We start from the raw sequence: 20615 nt of genomic DNA on the forward strand, positions 1-20615 counted from the left end.
TTTATCATACTGGGTCGTTTGGTTTAGGTCCATCGGGTACTTCTTTTATCATAGATTTCCTGGGTAACCATCGATGAGTAACTACTCTCGGTACATCCCGGTTGCCCATCTGTAAAATGGCCCTCCCTGGAGAGGGAGACCAGGAGCATGCCCCACGCCACGGGGATAAATACTTGCATTGAAAGACACCGAAGTTGCCACGACAATGTGGGCTATAATAGCTGCTATACATACTCTCCTTTAATGGCTAATTGAGGCTGGCGATAGCAGGGGAAGCTGAAAAAGCCCCTTGTGTTTTCTGACCAAGAGCATTAAAAATTATTTCCTATTGCCTGATCTCATTCAGGAGAAGCTTCATCTGGCGAGTGGCTGCGTACGGGCTCATTATTGTGATTAATAACGCCAACAATAGCAGTGAGAACGTACGTGGGCTAAACTTCATCTGAGCACTCGTGTAAATTGGTAGCTGTGCGTGTGCCGTTGTCCAAAACGCTCATATTTTATGTGAAACTTCACTGACTTGAGCCAGACAATAGATGTAATTTCTTTGGCTTGAACTTAAAGGTCCTTCCTTCCTTCCTTTGCTGATACCATTCCTGGATTTGGCACCTGCTGAGGAGTAATTAGGACAGCCCTAATTTGGCAATATCCTGATTACAGCAGGAGGAAAAACAGGAAACGTTCTGGTTTTGCTGCTAGCAAATGACTGACTGAAATAGAAATCTATATACATTTCAAATGATGCAGAGGAATATAGCAGCTACCCGGCTTTCCTGGGACGAGCGGTTCCATCCGTGGGGACGTTATGCCCTCTGCAGGGATCTCGCGTCGGTACGGCTCCACTCAGCCTTGCCCTTTGGACCAGGGTTTTCCTTGAGGTTGGAGATGGATAAATCCTCGTGTTGATAAAGTTAGTGGAGGAAGGATCATTTATAGCCGCTTAAAATCAGAATAAACTCCTCAGAGCTGTGAATTAATGCGATCAGGCGAAGCTATCGGAGCAAGGGGGTGTGTGTATGTTCTTGAGATGTCAAGACAGTGAGAATTTGGGAAGCCAGAGAGATGGTTTATGCAGGGTTTGCACATGGCATTCGTTTGTTCCCCATGTGCGTGTGTTTCTTGAAGGGGAATATGAGCAAACGTGGATGAAATGTATTCAAATACAGGCTCCTCAAAGCAAGACTGTTTTATCCGGAGTCCTTTGCAGAACAGATAGCTCTGTCAGGACGTCAGCACTGAGAAATGCACAGCTGAGATTTTTCATGTTTGATTTCCATTTGGCTCACATTTTCTAGTGAACGCAAAAAAAAAAAAAAAAAAAAAACAGGGCTGGATATGAACGGATTGGACATTTATATAAGTAGCAACTATGGTTTTTCTTGTTTTAATTGATGACGAATTTCGGAAGCGTGTTTAATCGGATGTAGGTGAGATGTCTTCTGCAAATTACATGTTTGTAAGAAGTGCAATTTCAGTTTGACGCAAACTGTTTACAAATGTGAGTTATGTTTTCTGACTAGTTTATGAGGGGTTGGGGATTAAAACGAAAATAAAAATGGGAGATAGAGCCACAAAACCTCCTGCTGTGTTGGCAGTGCTCTTCTTAAGTCTCGTCCAGCCCGTGTCTAGCTGCTGCTTCAGCAAATTTATATGAAACCAGCTCTTTTTATGAGTTAAGCTGGTAGAGTTAAACCATTTTTAAAAGGCTTTAGGAAATACTAAAAGGCTGTAGAAAGAATCACAGGAACAGGGAAAAGCCTGACCAGTTCAAGGTAGCTACCCTTAACATGAGTCCTTCTTTTTAATCTCTTGCCAACAGCCCTTCTTGGACAGGCTTTGCTGTCTTGAGTGCTAAAACTGATTTCTTTTCATATCTTTCTACAGATGTTGGCCCCATGTATAGTTATGTTCACGTTGAAGGTGCACATTCTTATTTTGTTGTCCAACTTTAAGCTCTATCCTGTGTGTCCACCCCCTTCTTATCAATCTTCATCCCCTCTCCCTTGAACAACCATCCTCTTGTGCATTTTTCAGCCTGTCTGAAGAGTCTGAGTAAAGGCACCACTCACCCAAATGACTCTCTTTAGTCTGTAAAAAGAGACGGACATTTCCAAAGAGTGATTTGCCTTAATTAAAATGTGCCTAAAGTCTCTGAAGGTGCCCAGCTCTCTCCATCAGCTGTGAAGGCAGCTTATGGTGACCAGCCTTCTGGCTGAACTGTATCAGCTGAATCTGTAAAATTAGGTGGGGTAAAACTGGGCCTAAATCTCTCCAAATGTTATGGAAAAGAAAAAAAAATCACAGTTCCTGCTTTCCAGCCATGCAAAACAAAAATAAGCCCCTTTTTATTGATAAGGAAATGAGGAGCAGATGAATTCATTCAAGGTGTGGGGTCGGCAGTCAAATGGGATTTTTCAAGTGCCTAGGAAATGTTCTTGCCACTCAGTTTACTACTTCTTGCTGGCACCTTCCCCTTCTCGCATTAACCTTTTGGTTTTTAAGTTGATTTTTTGACTCTTTTTGGACAGGGGTCTCTCTCCCTCAGGCCATTACATACCTGCCACATGCTGAGCATGCCTTTAAACTCTTTAGCAGTGCGAGTAGAACTCAGCATGGAAACATCACCTTGGCCCTGGGAAGAGAAAAAAAATCATTTCCAAATACATTTGGCACAAGGCAATGGAGTCCAATTAGCCCCTGTGGCCCCCAGATGTTTTCTTAATGAAAAGCCATGGCCCCCCAGCTGTGCTGGGGGATGTTCCCCATCAGTCTGCTCCCAACTCGGGGCAGCAATGGTGCAAATCTGGGACCATTACCACCAGCAGATGTTTTCTGGATAAAACCCACTGAGCTGTGGAAGGGTGAGCCCTCCTAGCTCATGTGCCATCACCTGTGTAAGTGTTACACCTATTCCCTACCCACTTCCAGGAGCTGGGTACAAACAGATGGCATTTTCCGTGGCCTGTTGAGCTGTGAATTAATTAGTTGATTATGGCACTGGTGGTGGCAAGTAACCCTATTACAGCAGCAGGAATAATTACAGAGGAGTTTGGGAGAAGGGGGGGGCGTTTGAAAAGAAGCGTTTTGAGCTGTATTAAAACATGTCATCCTGTCTTGTGATAATTTACTCAAGGACCCGAATTAGATTGACATTGATAGAAGTTATGGAGGTTGAAAACTGGCTGAGATGCTAGAAAGAAAAGATGGGGGAAAAGGAGTCTGTAATTGATGGGAAAAGGTGGGTGTCTAATGGAGATGGGGGTATGTACCACCCTATCTAACATCTTCCTTAATGAGGGGGTGGTTGGAGTAAAACCAGCCTGTCAATAAAAATTAGGAGGTGTTGCAGTTATGGGAAAGAACGGGGACATAATTCCAGGGGACCCACGTAGTGGTGGCAGTGTCCCAGCATCGATTAATTTGAAGCTCCCTATTGATTTCAGGGGGAATTTGGCTCAGGGCTCCAGTGGCTCATGGACCCATGAGTGCCACATTGCCAAAAGGTGAGAAAAGCAGGAATCATGGGCGTTAGGCTCCTGGAAAACACTGACCCTAGAAAAGCAAGGGCGCCGAGCTCAGTTTGCAACTGCTATAGCAGCCAAACTTCCTCTCCTCTCTCCTCCCCCAACACCCACTCCAAAAAGCAATAGGATTTTTAAGGACAGAAGATAATAAGGATCATAAAACAGAGAGGTAGCTCTGTCCTCTGTATAACTCCATCAGAAGACTCCCAAAGATGACTTGCATTCGTATACATCTGAAGGGCTATGATAAGGTTGTAAATAATTGAAGAGAGTAAATAGTGAAAGTGGTGAGAGCTGAGGCTGCTGTAAGGGGAAATAACGGGGAGTAATGGGATGAAATTGAGCAAAATAAAACATGAACACAGTATCAGGATTATTTTTTTTTTTTTATCCAAGAGTTAGATTTGTTCAACTGTGAAATAGACTCCCAAGGGAAGGAGACTATTACTTTAGTCATTTAAATCTGGAGAGGACAAAGCACTGGCTAATATATTCAATGGAACAGTTGTCTTGCCTTGGCAGAGAAATGGCCAGATACCATCAAATTCAGTTTTTCCATCTCAGATGTCAGAGATTCTGGTGAAGGTTTTTTTTCCCCTTGGTTTTCACCGGGGTGAAAAAAAGAGACCTTTTTTTCATAAGTGGAAAAACACCAAGTTCCTAACAGCAGCAGAAGGCCAAATTGAAATTTTGACACCGAGGTCTTTTGTGGCTGGAAACAAAATTCATTCTTTTGTCTGTGACAGATTGAACATGAAATTTAAAGAGAAGGAAAATTTATATGTAAGTGCATGTGACAAATTCATTTTCACAAATCGTGTGTACTTACTGAACAGAGGTTGTTTTCTTGGTAGTAGGTGAAAGGAGTGATAGGTTGCTCTGTGCTGGTGGGAAAAGAAGTAATCCACTCTGTTTCAAGATAGATCAGTGTTGGCTCCTATCTCAATGCCTTTTTCACTGTTTTCCTTTTCAAAGCACAGATACTCAGTGTGTTACTTTTATTTCTATTTACTGACCAAAACATACCTTTCAGGAAATTTAAAATGAGACCGGTTAATCCACATAAATCCCTTAGAAATGTGCAGGGTCTTTATTGTGATCTTGCATGACCCTTCCCAAAATCACCACCTGAATGTTAGTGATGGTTCTGAGCATCTGTTTGCCCCATGCAATGTCCTAGCTTGGATCCAGAAGCATGCAGCCAAGTAAATGGCTCTGCAAGGTCCACATGGAGCTGTGACACAGGTGAGCCAGCACAGATACATCCATTCTGCAGCACCCAGCAACTCCAGTCCTTGGTTGACACATCCAGTGTTGAATCTCTGCATTTTTTTGATGTACAAAGTTTCTAGCCATGTTGGAGAAGCCATTTTTTCTGGGGGACGGTAACAGAAAAAGATCTGTCTGGCAGTTACACTTCTTCAACCCCTTGCATTGTAGGACACCGCAATTCTAGGTGTCTTGTAGCATTGTGAGCAAGGGGTGGTGGGTGTTTGAGGCCCCAGAGCCTTTTCTGTATTTTTGCATAGTAGAAGGTGGTCAGTCTCTTAGCGCATAAGGGAGATCTTAATTCTGTTGTTAACCTTCAGCTAAGCCTCTCCATGGGAACAGGACCTCTGAGACCTTGTCTTTTCAGATGCTTCCTTTCTCAACTCACACTGTGCTGGTTGTTCAGTGGGTTTGCCATGTTCCCATTACAGAGGGCAGGAAAAAATCCCATGGGAGAGGTCAGCACCGTGTTTTTGCTTCGAGGGATGGGGACAGGTCGTGTGTGTTTCTTGGGCTGGAGAAGTGGTCCAACTGGTCACCATGAAGGAGCTCCAAGAAAAGAGCCTTCCAGGTGCGTGACAGAGAAGGAAATCAATGATAGGATCTAGAAGGAAATGCCAGCACCCCTAACTCCCTCTTGCCTTTTCCAAGAGATAGAAAAACACCTCCCAGATTCTCTCTGCCTACTGAACAACCCAATGGGAGAGGACTTTCTCTAGTCGCGGTGTGTCAGTGAGGTAGCAAACGTTGATGAGGACTATGCTGATTGTTGTTCATGAGCACAAAAAAATAAGCAGCTAATTGACTCCTCCAAATACAGCATCCCGTTTGTGTCCTGCAGTTGCCACTGAGGAATTCAGATTAGTTACACTGCCAAAAATATTTAACAGGGAAAGTCTTCATAATAGGAATATGCTGTGATCTTTGATTCGATTTCACACCTACGTACGATTTAGTTGAAATCTCTATTATTAGATGTTTTGGATGACTAGAGAGAAGATCCTGGACCCTTCGTTTCCTTTCATTGCTTCAGACCTGGTCCTCAAGCTGGGCCAGCTGGTGTGCAGTGAGCTGGTGGCTTCCACCCAGGTCTTCCTGGGCAGGTTTCCACGTTGCAGTCACAACACAATCAGCTGCGGCTGGCGAGCTCAATTGAGATTGCAGAGAACAAATGAGCCATGGAGAAACTACCTTCTCTCTCTTCTAGTACAGAATGACCTCCTCCGGTTGTAAATGATTGCGACTTGAATGATTTCAAACGTGGGGAGAATATCTCCCTTTTTCCCTCAAAGGACTCTATCAAAGCACCTCAAGAGTTGTCAGTTAAAGGGAATTTTATCTCCTGTCCACCCGTGTTGCCATGCTCTTCATATGAGCACCTTGTTGCCTCTTTGGACCCCTTCCTTAATGCACATTTGTATGTGACGGGGATTTTAATGAGCGTGTGTGGAATTGTGTGAAAAGTACAATTTGCTTCACACTAATGTGATTGTTGCTCTTTTCCCATAGAAGCATCGTGCAGTCAGATGAAAAGCTGGTGATCAGCGCGTCCTGGGCTAAAGATGACGATATCAGCAGGCTCCTGAAATCTCTGCCCAACTGGAGCAACATGGCTCAGCCCAAGCAACTGAGACCCAAGAGAGAGGAGGAGGAAGACTTTATAAGGTAAAATATTTTATGAAGTTGTAAAAGGGTTTCAAGGAGAGTAGCAACAATGGTAAAACCTGCTGGAAACAAAATAATTACGGAGTTTCCGTAGCTGTTGCGTCCCCAGCTGTGAGAAGAAGTTGAGATGTGGTCTTTCCTCAAGTGGAGCAATGGAATTTGAATCCACGTGCCATTACACCGCGTGATTTTAAAGTCGGGCACCGGCTTTGCTGAACCGAGAACTTCCTGTGCGTTGCCTGGATTTGGTTCTGTTGATGGTATCGAGAAACTGTTAAGGAAATTACCTGTTTGGGGGATGTTTCTGGGCTTTGCTTATCAGTCATATGATGGATTGGTAGATAAACCATCTTGAAGCTCTTTATCCTTCAAGAGAAAGGAGAAAGCAGAGCTTCTTCTCACGTGCAACGAGGACAGAAGAATGGAAGGCCATAGTTCAATAAGAAGCTTCATTGGCAGTGCCAGCTCGCTGCTTTCCTGCCCTTATTGCTCATTTCTGCTCACTCCGTTGTTCCAAGGCTGTTTGAAGAATTGTGCTTGTGAACCAAGTCAGGAAAGTGTCTGGGATTGGGGAGGGACAGAAAGGGTTCTTTTTAATTCAGGCAGATCCTCATGTTGATGGTGCTACTCTGATCACCCATGCAGTGAAGAGAGCAGCAGCCTGCAAATAATGGAGGGGCCAACTTGTTGTACTGGGCAGGAATTCCCAAAACTGGTGTTGTCACCAAAGCTGTCCTCTAATAGAGCCATGACCTGGTGGAGTTTCTCCTCTGTCCCAACCCCAGGAGCTATGTAAGGAGAGTCAAATGAAAAATATCGGTACCTCCAGAGGGGATTCTTTCAGAGGCAGCTTACTGTGTCCAAACCAGATTGTTTCTACCTTTTCAGGCAAGTGAAAACCTGTAAGTGGGCAGATTGCCTTTCCCTGCACACTGTAAATGGCTTAGTCTCTAAATCGTTGACGCATCCTCAAGAAACAGGTCTTCTTTGTCATTCCAGCGAGTCAGAAAGCTTGTCTGCACATTCCCATCACTATTCATCACTTCCTTGATTGGCATTTGGCTATAAAACTGTAGGAGTAAGTGAAGCTGTTGAAAATTACAAGTCTAATTTGCCCAGATTGTCATTTTACTTATTCACTGAATGCAAGCACAATAACATAAAGATGATGCAGTCTAGAGAGAGGAACAACGAAAAGTATAAAATATGTCTAGTCACAGAAATGTTTGCTCATACTGCAGTCGGGATAATCAGCTTTGCCAGTGTTTTAAAAAATCTTCAGTGATGCTGGAAGAGTGAGGATGCAGGGTGCTTGAGGTCTTTGTGCAGTCCCTGGGTTTTTTGCATTTCATCGATTCACTCCTAGCCTCCATCTTTGCCTTTGCATTTATCCTTTGTTTCTTGGCACAAAAAGGTGCTGGGATGCCCTCCTGGCTCTTGCTGTGATTTCTGAGCTGTCAGCGTGGGGCACCAGAGCTCCCGTGGAGGCAATGCTGGGTACTACTGACTCACCGTAACCTGCTAGTGTAAATTCCTGGCCAGGCTAAATCTGATGGCCAAGCTCAATCTGATGGTAGCAGTGCCAGCATTTTGATCCTGATACACATTTTATTCCAATATTGTCATTTTACTATCCATTCATTGAAGCAGGTGTTAGAACGTAAAGCCTATTAGGTCATCTACATCGAATTCACTGGGTAAAAGCTCCTATACCGTGTCGGTTTTTTTAGCCTAGACATTAGAACAAAGATCTTTTCTTGGTATCTGTTTGCACAGAGCATGGTGTATTAAGCCTCAGCTCCTCAGAGTGCCGTGTAAATGCTCCTGTAGCATTAATTTAAATGATAATAATTGGTCTGGGCCAGTTTTAGCCATTGATGGTAAGCGACATGACTTATAAACTTCCTCAAGAATCTGTGCATGGTTGAATAGATCTCTCCTGAAAGCTTCAAAATAAAATTAATTGCTTGTCCAATTTTTTGTCATCTTCTTTCCATTTAAGCAGACTTTTTTCAGACTTTCTCCTAATACAAAGGAACATGATTTTTTTTGCTGCTGTTGCTTCTTTCTCTTCCTCTTGGAGCTGCTGAAGAATTGGGAATAATTCTGCTGTAGCCATCTCTGCCTGAACACTGCAGTGGAGCCACAGGGAAATGGGTCCTGCGGATACCTTGGTTATTAGGGTCGTGGCTGTGATGGGAGAGCCTGCGAGAACTCATTATCACTTTAACCATCCAAGATATTTAAAACCCTGATATACAGATACCCACCTGTGTTCATGGACCCCACTCCTCGGTTAGCAGAAACAGGACTAAGCATCCTTTCCTGGAAAGGAAGTTTTAAGCTTCATGAAACATGGGAGCGTGTTCTTTTTGGACTTAAAACAAGGCTGACAGCAGTGCTTGAACTACTCGGCAGCATCCCTTTATGAATGTTGCTAAATTAAATACGTCCTGAAAGTTTACCACCAGTTTTTGTACTGTGGCAGGGAGAGATGTCAGTGCACAGTTTTCTTTCCCTCCCCCTCCCCAGGTTTCCTGTAACTCATTTGTTTAATTAAAAAGAAGAATCCAAACGCGATGTCTTTGCAAAAAAATAACCCTCATGCATATCTGTGTTGACAGTGATTGATTTTGTTGTCTTAACCCACCACTATCTCTTTTGCGAATAGATGTCAAAAGGCAGGGTGAGATACTAGCAGAATCTCCCCATTAATATTCTGGTGTGGTTGGCCAGACAAAGGGACCTGATTGAGCATATTATAGTAGCTCAGAACTTGGCAAGGGGAGAAAGGAAAGAAGAGTCATGCCTCTATTCGTATAATTAGTTTTTAAAGCTCTGAAGGCTATTTGGCACTGGGGTGAGTGTGAAATATGCTGCCCTTATTGCTTTATAAAGGTTAGCCTTCAGTTCATTACTGAATCAGATATGTTGGTGATAAAACCCAAAGATGTATCATTTCCAGGTTTGCCTTTGACGAGGAAAAGCAATGTAAAGAGGGCTTCAGATCTGGTCATGCTCAAGTTACAGCAGGAATTCTTGGGTTTTGGTGCAGCTCTGCAGCACAAGGGGTGGCGAGGGGCAAAGGTGCTGTGCGCCCAAGGGAAACCGCGTCTTCGGGGAGCTGGGGAGGACATGCTGGCAGTTCACAGCATCACACATTTGCCTAGAAATACCACGCTGATCTGAAGATCACACCACAACGCAGATTATTCTGGTTGCAGATCTGAGGTATCAAACCTGTGTTAGGAGAAGGATGGTGATTTTCCTCTCACCCTTTGACTCCAGCAAGCTCCTGAACACTGAACTTGGGATTGGATTCTCAGGCTAAAGTTAATGGAGCCATAAAAAAACCACTCTCGGCGTCTTCATGTGCCACATGACTTTTCCTTTCACTGCTTTTGTGGTTTTTTGTAAGGATAACCTGACCAGAGGGTTCTCCAGCTGCTTCCTCTACTGCATCTCCTGTTCACTTGAGGATGCTCATCCTCACTTGCTCTGCACCAACAGGATGAGGTATATTTGAGCAACATGCAAGGATACCTGTGCAACAGCAGATCCTTCAACAAAAGGAAGGTGCAGAGAGGGGGGGATGAGTCTCTTGAACCAAGGAACAAGCAATAGAACAAGAGGGAATGGCCTCAAGCTGCGCCAGGGCAGGGTCAGACTGGCTCTTAGGAAGGATTTCTTTGCAGAAGGGGTTGTTGGGCGTTGGAATGGGCTGCCCAGGGCAGGGGGGGAGTCCCCATCCCTGGAGGGGTTGAAGAGTCGGGTTGACCCAGCGCTGAGGGATCTGGTGGAGTTGGGAACGGTCAGGGTGAGGTTCATGGTTGGACTGGAGGATCTTCAAGGGCTTTTCCAACCGTGATGATTCTGTGAAATCATCCCAAGTGGCATTGGTTAGAATGGTTACACTATCCCAACTGCTTATTAGGATCTCTCCTCTCCCCTTGGTTTAGTTGATGCTGATCCTCTGACTGTATTTCCAATGTAAAGCTGGAGCCTGCCTGCAGGTGTCGGTCTGCTTTGGAAATGTGTCACAGTAGGACAAGACAAAAAAGTCATACTGAAGAGAGCAGGGATAGAATGAAGGGTCCCTCCAGAAGGCATGATGGGAGCGAGAAAGGTACCCTCCAGTTTTGGATATATACTGGGACTGTGTCTTGGGAACTACTCTCTCGCCTCAGCTCCCTTGGGGCGTGCAGCACATCTCACCTGTGCCCTGGGAGAGTGCATCATCCATCCAACAGCAGCAAAGACACTGGGGTACACTCCACAGAATGAAATCTGCTCCCCTTTCCTCTTCACGGGGCAGAGCACGCACAGCTGATGGTGGGCAATCATCATCTCTCTACTCCAAACGCAAAGCTTTGCTTAGCTCTGGGAGCAAGATGCAGATTTAAAGGAGCTAGTGGTCCGAGGAATGATTTTCAGATTCACAGAATCATTCAGGTTGGAAAAGACCCTTGGGATCATTGAGTCCAATCATCAGCCCTACTCTACAAGGTTCTCCCCTACACCCCCTCCCCGGGGAACTCATCCAAACGACCCTTAAATACACCCAGGGATGGGGACTCCACCCCCTCCCTGGGCAGCCTATTCCACTCTCTGACCACTCTTTCTGTGAAATTTTTTTCCCTCATGTCCAGTCTGAACCTCCCCTGTTGCAGTTTAAAGCCATTCCCTCTTGTTCTATTGCTAATTACCTGTGAGAAGAGACCAGCACCAACCTCTCTACTTTTGCACCGCAGTGAATTAGAAAGGTTCCCCTGAGCTCTTCTTTCCTTTTCTGCAGAGAGTGCTTGAGGGCAGTGAACTCCAGAGGTTGGTCCAGAGCTCCTAGGACTGGTGACAGCTTGAATTACTTTAGCTGTTTCCAAAGGGAACAACGTGCTGTAAACTTCCCATTGCATAAATAAACAGTCTGGGCAGGCCCAGAAAGCAGAATTGGGAACGAGCTGGGACAATTTGCATTGGACCGTTAAGTCCTTCCCGTGGTGCAGAGGGAGAGTCGTGATGGCGGAAGGATGGAGTTCAGGTCCTACCTTGGGGTAGGGTGTTCTTCTCTCATTCCACCTCTCTGCGCAACCGGAAAACACTGGCCAAAGTTTTCATCAAAAGCTGAATCTCAGGTTGTTCCATCTGCTGTCTGGTGGATGTTTTTTGTAATGTTGGGTTTGGAGCTTCCCATTATTTTTATTTCCTTTTGCTGTCCTAGTGCTTCTCCTGCTGCATGGTCCTTTTCTGAAGCCTTAATGTTCTATGGAAGGCTTTTTCCTTTCTTTGCCTCTTTGCTCTCCCTCCCATTCTCAGATGTAGCTTTTCTGTCTCTCCTTTGTTTCTTTCTCTCTCGAGAGTAAAAGATCTCCCTCTCCAATTTCTCAGGCTTTATTTATTATATTCACAATACTTCTAAAGGGTGGAAGAATGATGTTGTAAGATTGGCAGCAAACTGTAAACCTTTTTTCCCTCTACTGGGACTATGAGTCTGAGCATAACATAGGTGTGAGTCATTTCCATTTGATGACAGTCTGCTCCTTTATAGGAAATGGCTTTCTAGATCTCTTTTTTGGATCATAAAGGAAAATGTGCCTCATCATGAGTACAACTGATACTAAATTTTATTGCTGTAAAGAGTGTCATCTGAGAGGTGTAAAATTGAGTGAGCACCTGGATCTTCACCGGGCACCTCCGTATCCAAGAAGTTTCATCCTGACTTTGCTTGTCTTGTGAAGGCAAAGAAGTTTTGGAGGATTTGGGTTGGATTTTGGGTTTTTTGAGGATTACATATATTCTGAACCTGAATCCAGGAAGAATCTCTCAGCTTCAGATTCATTAATCCTACAAATCGCATCATCTGTTGAAAGGAGTGCAGCAATGCCCAGCTCTTCCAACATACTTTTTGTGGGTTATGCCCCTAAACTGTGTAGCAGGGATGAAGGGGAAAACAGAGGAGAAACATGGAGATTCAGCTTCTCCACAAAGATTTAATAACAGCTCCTGCTTTACCAAGATTGTATATCGCTAAATCACATCATTAGAGCTACACAATGTACTCCAAGACGCTTCCTTGTCTGCTGTGATAAATTGTATAATATAAACTTAACAAGACCAGAATATTCAAATACATTTAAGCGAGAAGATGGCATGTGATGTTACAGCTTAAAATTGTCAATTAGTGATGTCTGCTTTTTGACAGTGTTGTGACCTCTCAGCAGAGATTTGGAGCTGCCAGGGAGTGTTGGCGCCGATCGCGCCGGTCCCTAATAGAGATGCACAAATTGTTGTTGAGGCTTTGCAAATCCCAACGAACCTCAAATCTGGGTCATTTTTAGGATGGGCTGGGTCTTCAGTCCTTTAAAGCCGAATAGCTTAGGTTGGCGGGGTGAATTTATATCCACTGAGGATCCTTTGCAGCAGCTTTTCATCAGGACTACAGTGCTGTTTGGATGTGCTGCAAAAAATGTTCTCATGTGCTGAATTTTTAAAATACCTTCAGGTGCTGAATCTTTGAAACAAGTGAAACGACGTCTTCTGCGGGAAGATGGCTGGGCTGGGTTTTATTGTTCTTGTGGCAGCAAATCATCTCACAGGGCTTCCCTTTGCAGAAAAAGCCCACGTGGGTTATTTGTTTTGGTGCTTGCACGATTTTTTTATGATTGTTGAACAAGTTCTGGTGCAAGATGAAGCAACAAACCACCTTTTATCTCACTTTCTTTATAAATAAGAACATAATGGGAATTTCTTTGAATTTATCAAGAGGAAATCTGTCTGCCTGGGTAATTTCTATATACAGGTTTTAAGCAGTCTCCAGGCTGACTATGGCTCAAGAGCAGGAATAGAAGACAAATGGGTTATAGAAATGTCTATATGACTTAAATACATAGAAAAATCTAAAAAGAAGCTGCAAAGGTGCAATGAAACTGATGTGAATGCTGTCATTATAATCTTTCCATTATAATGTGTATCAAATTTTGAGACTGTATATGTAATATACTATACGTGTTCTAAGTGCTTTATATTAGGTAGCATATTGAGTTGTTACATGGCAAGCTTTTTACCCAGTAATTGGTTTCACTAACAATTTCATGGATGTTCAATTTAATGTGGTTTTGGTACAACACTGTGACAAAGCAGTAATCCTTGTTTTGCCAGCTCTTCCTAGAGCATTTGCATCTTTTTCCTGTTCACACTTTAATAAATAGATATTTTTAGGGTATTTCCTCTAAAGCCACAGCTCTGCCCACTGCTTTTAGCTGTGGTTTAAATTCATTTTGTTGCTTCCCCTCTGCAAGCATCTGATGCTCAGTGGAAAGCATCCCTCTGAGGTCTGTGGTCAAGAGGGTGTGAGAAAGGATGGGAGGTCCTCGTTGGGTCAGTGTGTTCCGGGGGGGGGGCTTACTTGGTGTCCCCCCTCCTCCTACAGCTCCACGCACCCTCCCAGCGAGCTTTTTCCTCGGCATTGTTTGCCGAAGGGATAATTGACACTAATTTCTTGGCAGAGAAAAGGGAGAGGAGCAGTAAGTGAATGTAAAGCTGCTGCCAAGGGTACGTCAGAGACCTCCTTCCTCGTTCTGCAGTATTGATGTGGACACTTGGCTGCTTTTCAGCCCCACTCTGGCACAGTCGGGGTGCCTTAAACGTAACACAGGTCATCTTGATTTATCACACACGCTCTTCCCTGGCCTTTCTTTCCTTGTGTACAAGTTTCCCGTCCTCTCATGTATATAGTCAAATACAAATTAGGGGAAGCCTCATATACTGAATCATCACAGAATCACAGAACCACAGAATACCAGGTTAGAAGGGACCTCAAGGATCATCTGGTCCAATCTTTCTTGGCAAAAGCATGGTCTAGACAAGATGGCCCAGCCCCCTATGCAGCTGAATCTTAGAAGTGTCCAGTGTTGGGGAATCCATCACTTCCCTGGGGAGATTATTCCAGTGGCTGATTGTTCTTATTGTGAGAAATTTTCCTCTTGGGTTTTTTTTGTTCTGTTTTTGGGTTTTTTTTCCTTATTAGAGTTTTTATTAGAGCAAGCCTGACTTCTTGTAAGGCGTAAAAATGATGGTAGACATATAATGAAGGTGCAAGTATTACACTTTTTTTAAAACTCCTTTACAGGTTGTATTGCAGACAGGCTCCTAATTATCATCAGGAAAAAAAAAAAATATAACTGTAGATTTGATGTAAAATGTGTAACACTTAAAAGCATTGTCATCCATTCCTCTGTTTCCAGGAAGTTTAGCTCAATAGGTTGTTTAATTTTATTAACAGCTCATCCCTTAGAAACATCACCAATGCTGTTGGTTGCTGGAGGAGAGGAGTGGGGAAGCCAGTCTGGCTGCAGAAGACTTCTTTGGGGAACCAGGACACCAGCCTCTCCCCATCCCTGCTGGTACCATGCCAAGGATGCATCCTATACAGTATCCATGAGAACAGGGTGGATCTAAAGCTGATGCATTGCTGGTCACTGTGTTTGGAAAGTAAAAAGAAAGAGAGAAATTAAGATGGTTTAACAAAGGGAAACAAAATGAGGTGCTTAGTTAATCTGAGGATTAAGCTAGGGCAGCCAGGCTGCTCTGACAAAGCAGAGATTTAAGAGTGAACCCTCTTGCAGTGCACACAAATCCCATGGGAATCGAGACTAAAGGGCAATGAAGCGGCGTGGCCCCAGCATCAGATATTGGTATAAGGAAGAGTGAGGTCCCACAAAGAAACAGCTGGACAGTGAAGAAAGGCACTTGAATTTGCTTTATTTGCAGTGTAGTTGATATGCAATATTAATCTCCGTCTTGAGCATGGGTATATGCATGGCTGAATTAATCACAGCAGAGTGGAGCGTTGCCTTTTGTTACAGTTCTGTAAAACACTCTGTTATGAACCACTTGGTTATGAGGTTTTCTCTCTTTCTAAAACATATCATCTCCATGGCTGGAAATTTCCATCTTTGGGTGCTCACCAAAACCTGCAGGATCTTTTATTGTTCTCGGAAGCTTTGGCAAAGTGCAAAGCAAAGTTTGTGAGTAAGGTAGGATGGGATTTGAATTTTCAAAATTGTGGTAATTCAAACTAAGGGTACCCACTGAAGCATCAAAAACTCGTAAATTAAATGCAGAAGGTGGCTGCAGATCTCTTTGTATGTGCTGGCTCTGCCTTAGATACACACTTACAGTTAAAAATGTGACAGGTATTGGCTGAGAAATTGTGGGAATCAAAGGTCTGAAGATGCCATTTTAATGCAGGTATTCAAAGAGCAGAGTTAAGGTTGGATATTCAGTTGATTTGGTTTTTTGTATCCTTCCTGTTAAGGGTTTAGCTTTGCAAATTTAATAAAGACAAAGAAAGGCATGTAGTGAGTATTCTCTCCAGCAGGCATCTAGAAAACTAGCAAAAATTTGCTTCAGGGAGATGTTTGCTAACAGCAGGTTTAAATTGCAATTACAGGAATTCACCAGGATTCTTTAAAGTTATCTTCTAAAAAGGAGTTATTGCTGAAGGTTGTCTGTATTATAGGTTTCAGTTTGTGCAAAAGAGTGGATTGGGGTTTCTGCAGTCAAGGATACGTATTAAAGAAAGCAATTAAATATATTTGCTGCCCTTTTGATACAAACTTCTGTTGTTTTAGAACAAGTGGCAGAATTGCATTGATCCCAACAACATTTTAAGAGCAAGCTTCCTGTAGAAGATCTTATTTGTATTCCTCCCAGGAGCAAAAATAGGAAATACACCATGCTTTGTATTATATAGATTTTTTTCAGCCTGACTGAAAGCACTGTATTATTCATGCACAAGCCATCCATCCAAAGCGGTGCCAAAACCATTTCTCTTTGCGTGTGGGAAGGAAAAAGAGTTGTCCCTGTGATAAACCGAATTTGTAATCGCGGTTGTGGGCAGCGGCGTGGTAGTGACTCCCATTTAACAGCTCTCAAATTGTGATTCCCAAAAAAGTACTTTCTCTATGGCATTTTGTATTGGAAAGCTGCGTTAACGAAGGTAGGAATTCACCAAATGTTTCGTTTCTTACTTTTCCGAGTGATTGATGCAGTTGCCAGCGGGATTTGATAGTCTAAGTCAACAGGAGTGGTTTGGTTGGAGGGGAAAAAGTGTATCTATGAAATGTCTTCTGCTCCACAGGAACAGATGAGGACATCTGAGTGTTTGTAGGTGGGTAGAGCTAAGTTTCATGTTTGCTCTAGAAGTCAATAATGTGTTTTACTTGAAAGAATGATTATGCTTTACCAAAAAAAAAAACCAAAAAGTGGTTGAGCCTGGCTATGAGCTTGGCCTTGTATTCACCTTCAGACGCCCGTTTGGATGTGGGATGAGTCGCCCCAAAGCTTTGTAGCCTCTTCTGACTAAGAAATGCCTGGTCAGGGGAACTTGTTAAGGGCTTTCCTGAAGTTCAGAAAGGATTTAACATATTTCCAATAGCCAGAACAGATCAAAATTAACCCCATTTTATGGAGAGGAAGAACAGCTGAATTACCACTGCCATAGACCACTGGAGTTGGAGATGTTCCCCTGTCTCAGTCCTCAGACACCGCCAACAGATGAGGATTTCTCCCAAACTATAGTATGTAGGATACGGCCTAAGGCAGCATATTTTTTATTGTCAAGCAGAAGAAAATCCTCAAAGAGTTTTTTTAATGAAGGCTATTTTTATTTTTTGCCTTTAATGAATTCAATTGAGCAATTTAAAACCATTTCAGGATTGTTCTTTTTTTTTTTTTTCTTTTTTTCTCAAGTGACAGTGAAGTCCCACGAATCTAGGGAGACGCTGGCAATAAAACTGCTTAGATAGTATATAAAATGCCACTGATGGGATTATTTTGCTGCAGCTCGTTGCAGCTATTATGCTCAGCAGCATGATTCCTCATTGTAAGTTCATAAAAGAGCTAATGACAGGAAGTGGAGATTTGCAAAGTTGAATGAAAGTGGAATGCAAATTTGTAGCAAAAAGAGCAACTAATGATGGGAAGAGTGTACTGAGGACCATGGTAAATGTGCCGTCACTTAAGAGTCTTTCAATGAAATGCACTTGGTCTCAGCCAGGAGCTATTGTACTTAGATGAGGGAACCACGTCCTGATTTTCTCCATCCTAATGGTACACAAGAAATCATGCTGGAGTCTCTTCCTTTACCTGCAAAAGCAATGAGAATATTTGTCATGCAAATACTTCTGGGACATAACCAAACATGCTCTTTGTGGAGACCAAGCTGAATCTGAATTCAAAAGGTGAAACATGGCAGTGGGAATGAGCAGTTACATACTTTGAAAGAACTTTTTTCAGCTTTTGGGGGTAAACACGTTTGTTTTGCTCATCATTTTTCACCTATCTCTGTGCAAGTAAAATAATGCATGGACTGATACTCAAAATCATTTGTTTGTCACTTTGTGACAAAAAAACCCCATCAGGTTTCACAGGAGATTTCTTTTGAGAGATGTGTGGAAAACAAAAAAAGTGCATCGGGGATTGTAAGAGCAGATTTACAAGGAATGATTAAAAGTACCGCATGTGCGTTATTTAGACATATCCCAGGGAGACACGGAAAGCCCCTGCGTGTCTCACCGAGGTGTAAATGCTGGGTGGGGGAAAGACATGTGGGAGTTGATTGGGATGAGGTTTGTGACTCTGAGGAATGAGGTGAAATTCAGAGATTGTAAATGCAAGGAGAAAGATGGGAAAAAACCTCCCTGAAATAGAGGTGTCATCAACTGCAGAATATTTTATTCACTGCAATGAGACTTTAAAAACTCCACCAGACAACTTTCTTGAGATCCAGTGCTGGAACAGTTGTGCACTGACTGGTTTGACCTTCTCTGTGGTGTAACTGGTGTCTCCCCTTTGCTGTCCTGTGCTGTATTTCTGAGCGTGACTTTGGTTTGCATTTCAGGGCTGCTTTCGGCAAAGAGTCAGAAGTTCTCATTGGCAACCTGGGCGATAAACTCATCCCTCAGCAGGAGATCCTGCGGGACGTCAGCGACCTGAAGGCCTTGGCCAACATGCACGAGAGCCTGGAGTGGTTAGCAGGTCGCACCAAGGCAGCCTTCTCCAGTCTCTCAGCCACCCAGAGTAAGTAGCTCCCATAGGAGAACCATTGTCTTAGAAACAGAAACCAGCATAATTATGTGATTTTAGCAGGAGTGGGCATCTTTTGTTCTTGATTTCAAAGCGGGTTTATGTCAGAGGGAAGTAGAAAGCAAAGCAGCTCCATCTCTTTCTTCCTAGTGAATGCCATGGTGTGACATCTGCTCAGACTGTGGTGGGCACCACATGAGGGTGCCAGGAGCATCTTTTCTAGCGTAAGCTCTGAAGGGTTGAGCTTTTCAGCAGCCCCTGCTAATGACATGGCACAGGAGCAGGTATCAATGCTGAGACAGGTTTCATTTTCTTTAAAGCATCGCTAGATCTCTGCATATTTAAAAATATATGTGTATTATAAATTCAGTAGAGAAATTGAATAGCTTTTAATGAGGAATGCCCTAACGTGCATGTCACTGGGGCACTGATGCTCAGCCTGCAAGGGCAGAAGCAACCCTTGGAGAACCGAGGTGCCAGGAGGGCAGACACAGGGGAGCCTGGAGACACCGTTTCTGCTCCTGGCTGTCAAGGATTGCCCGCACTACCTTTGTGAGATCATTTCACTTCTCTGTGTTTCAGCTTTTGCTCCTTCCCCCAGGGAATAGTGATTTTTTTTTTTTTTTCTGTCTGAAAAGTGCTAGAGACGTGATTAGTGTTGCTTCTCTTCATATCATTGTCACTGGCATTGTCTGCACGGGGTCACGTTCAGAGGAGGGTTGTGGCTGTTCCCCTGAAGTAGAGCTCGGCATAAACAGCCCTCAGCTCTGCTGCTTTCTGACTTTTCCACCAATTCCTTTCCACTGTTACTGACTCGTGAGGAGTCACCTATAGCTCAGCTGACGTGCGGATAAGCTTTTCCTGGGGCCAGGGGTTTGGATCTCACCTGCCTACCAAGACATTCCCAGTAGCTGTCCTGTGTCACAGGCGGACCCTGGGGAGGCAGCCGTGCATTTGTTAGAGCACTTCATATTGCCCTAGATCCCTGTAATAATATATTGTGTGTTTTACAAATATTGAACATCCCCTGTTGTCTAGGGGTTCTATTAAATGCAGCTGCCTCGGGTGTGGAAGGAGGCATCTGCACTGTGCTGTAGATGAGGAGCGGAGGAGAAGAAAAGCATTGCAAAAAAAAAAAAAATCTACACAGCTTGGTGGGATCCCAGGACACGTGGGGAGGTAGTGAGGGTGCACAGCATTTCTGCAGTTTGTCATGCAGAGTCCTGGGGGATAGGTACCCACAGAGGAGCAGGACTGTGGGCAGCCAGATCTTCTGAGCCCTCGTGGGAGTTTGGCATTGAAAAGCACCTCAGCCTTATTTTCCGGGAAGAAATTTGGTGGTGTTAAATAAAGTCGTAGTGTTATATCTCCATTAAAATAGTTGTCCCTCGACAGCAGAGCATCTCTAGTTGACTGACAATCCTTCCTATGGCTTATAACTCTGCGCTAGAGCAGGACCTTTAAAATCTTTTCTCCAGCTGTCCACGATCAGTCTGTTGGGATCCAGAAGGATAATTAAGATTATACAATCAGCTAACAATTAAGGACCTGAAATACTACAGGTAGCTTTAATATTCCTGTAACCCATACTTTGACTTGTCAATACCTGAGTGACAAGAAGAACTGCAGTGCTCTCACACGGTGTACTTCAGAGGATTACAAAAAAAAAAAAATAAAACCCAGTGGAAAATGCTGTCAAAGTTCAGTAGCCAAATATTTATTCACGGAAGTTTAGTTACTGGGAGAGTTCTTGGGGCTGAGGAGTTGTGCTCTGACAGTCAAAGTTGTGAAAAATAAAAACATCATTTATAATTTCAGTTCTAGTTGAAACTCAAATTTTTTAATAAATCAATATTTTCCAAACATAAAAGGGCATGAGCGTGACTTTCAGGCTTCTGAGAGGACGTTACACGCAGCAGTGAATAAACATAAAGGCACGAAGTGTAATATTTCACTTGGCAGCATCCTCCTGACAATAAAAATTCATCTTCCTTTGTAATAACTTTATACCAATGCACTAAAATGTCTGTACACAAATGCCAGGAGTATCTGAAACAAGAGGAAGAACGAGCG

The 20615-nt window shown here is 43.5% G+C and overlaps 1 protein-coding gene across 2 annotated transcripts in view; it reads left to right on the forward strand.

The window, feature by feature from the left end:
* The window catches only part of EXOC4 (exocyst complex component 4), a 421385-nt gene that overhangs the window by 344947 nt on the left and 55823 nt on the right, over positions 1–20615 (forward strand). The window contains exons 13-14 of one of the 2 annotated variants that reach the window (XM_074828084.1): positions 6303–6458; positions 18358–18536. In XM_074828084.1, the coding sequence (XP_074684185.1) occupies positions 6303–6458; positions 18358–18536 (335 nt within the window). The remainder of the gene's footprint in view (positions 1–6302; positions 6459–18357; positions 18537–20615) is intronic. The other variant, XM_074828085.1, reaches the window with a different exon arrangement.

This window comes from Strix aluco, chromosome 5 (genome assembly GCF_031877795.1).
Source record: "Strix aluco isolate bStrAlu1 chromosome 5, bStrAlu1.hap1, whole genome shotgun sequence".
NCBI classification, from domain to species: domain Eukaryota; kingdom Metazoa; phylum Chordata; class Aves; order Strigiformes; family Strigidae; genus Strix; species Strix aluco.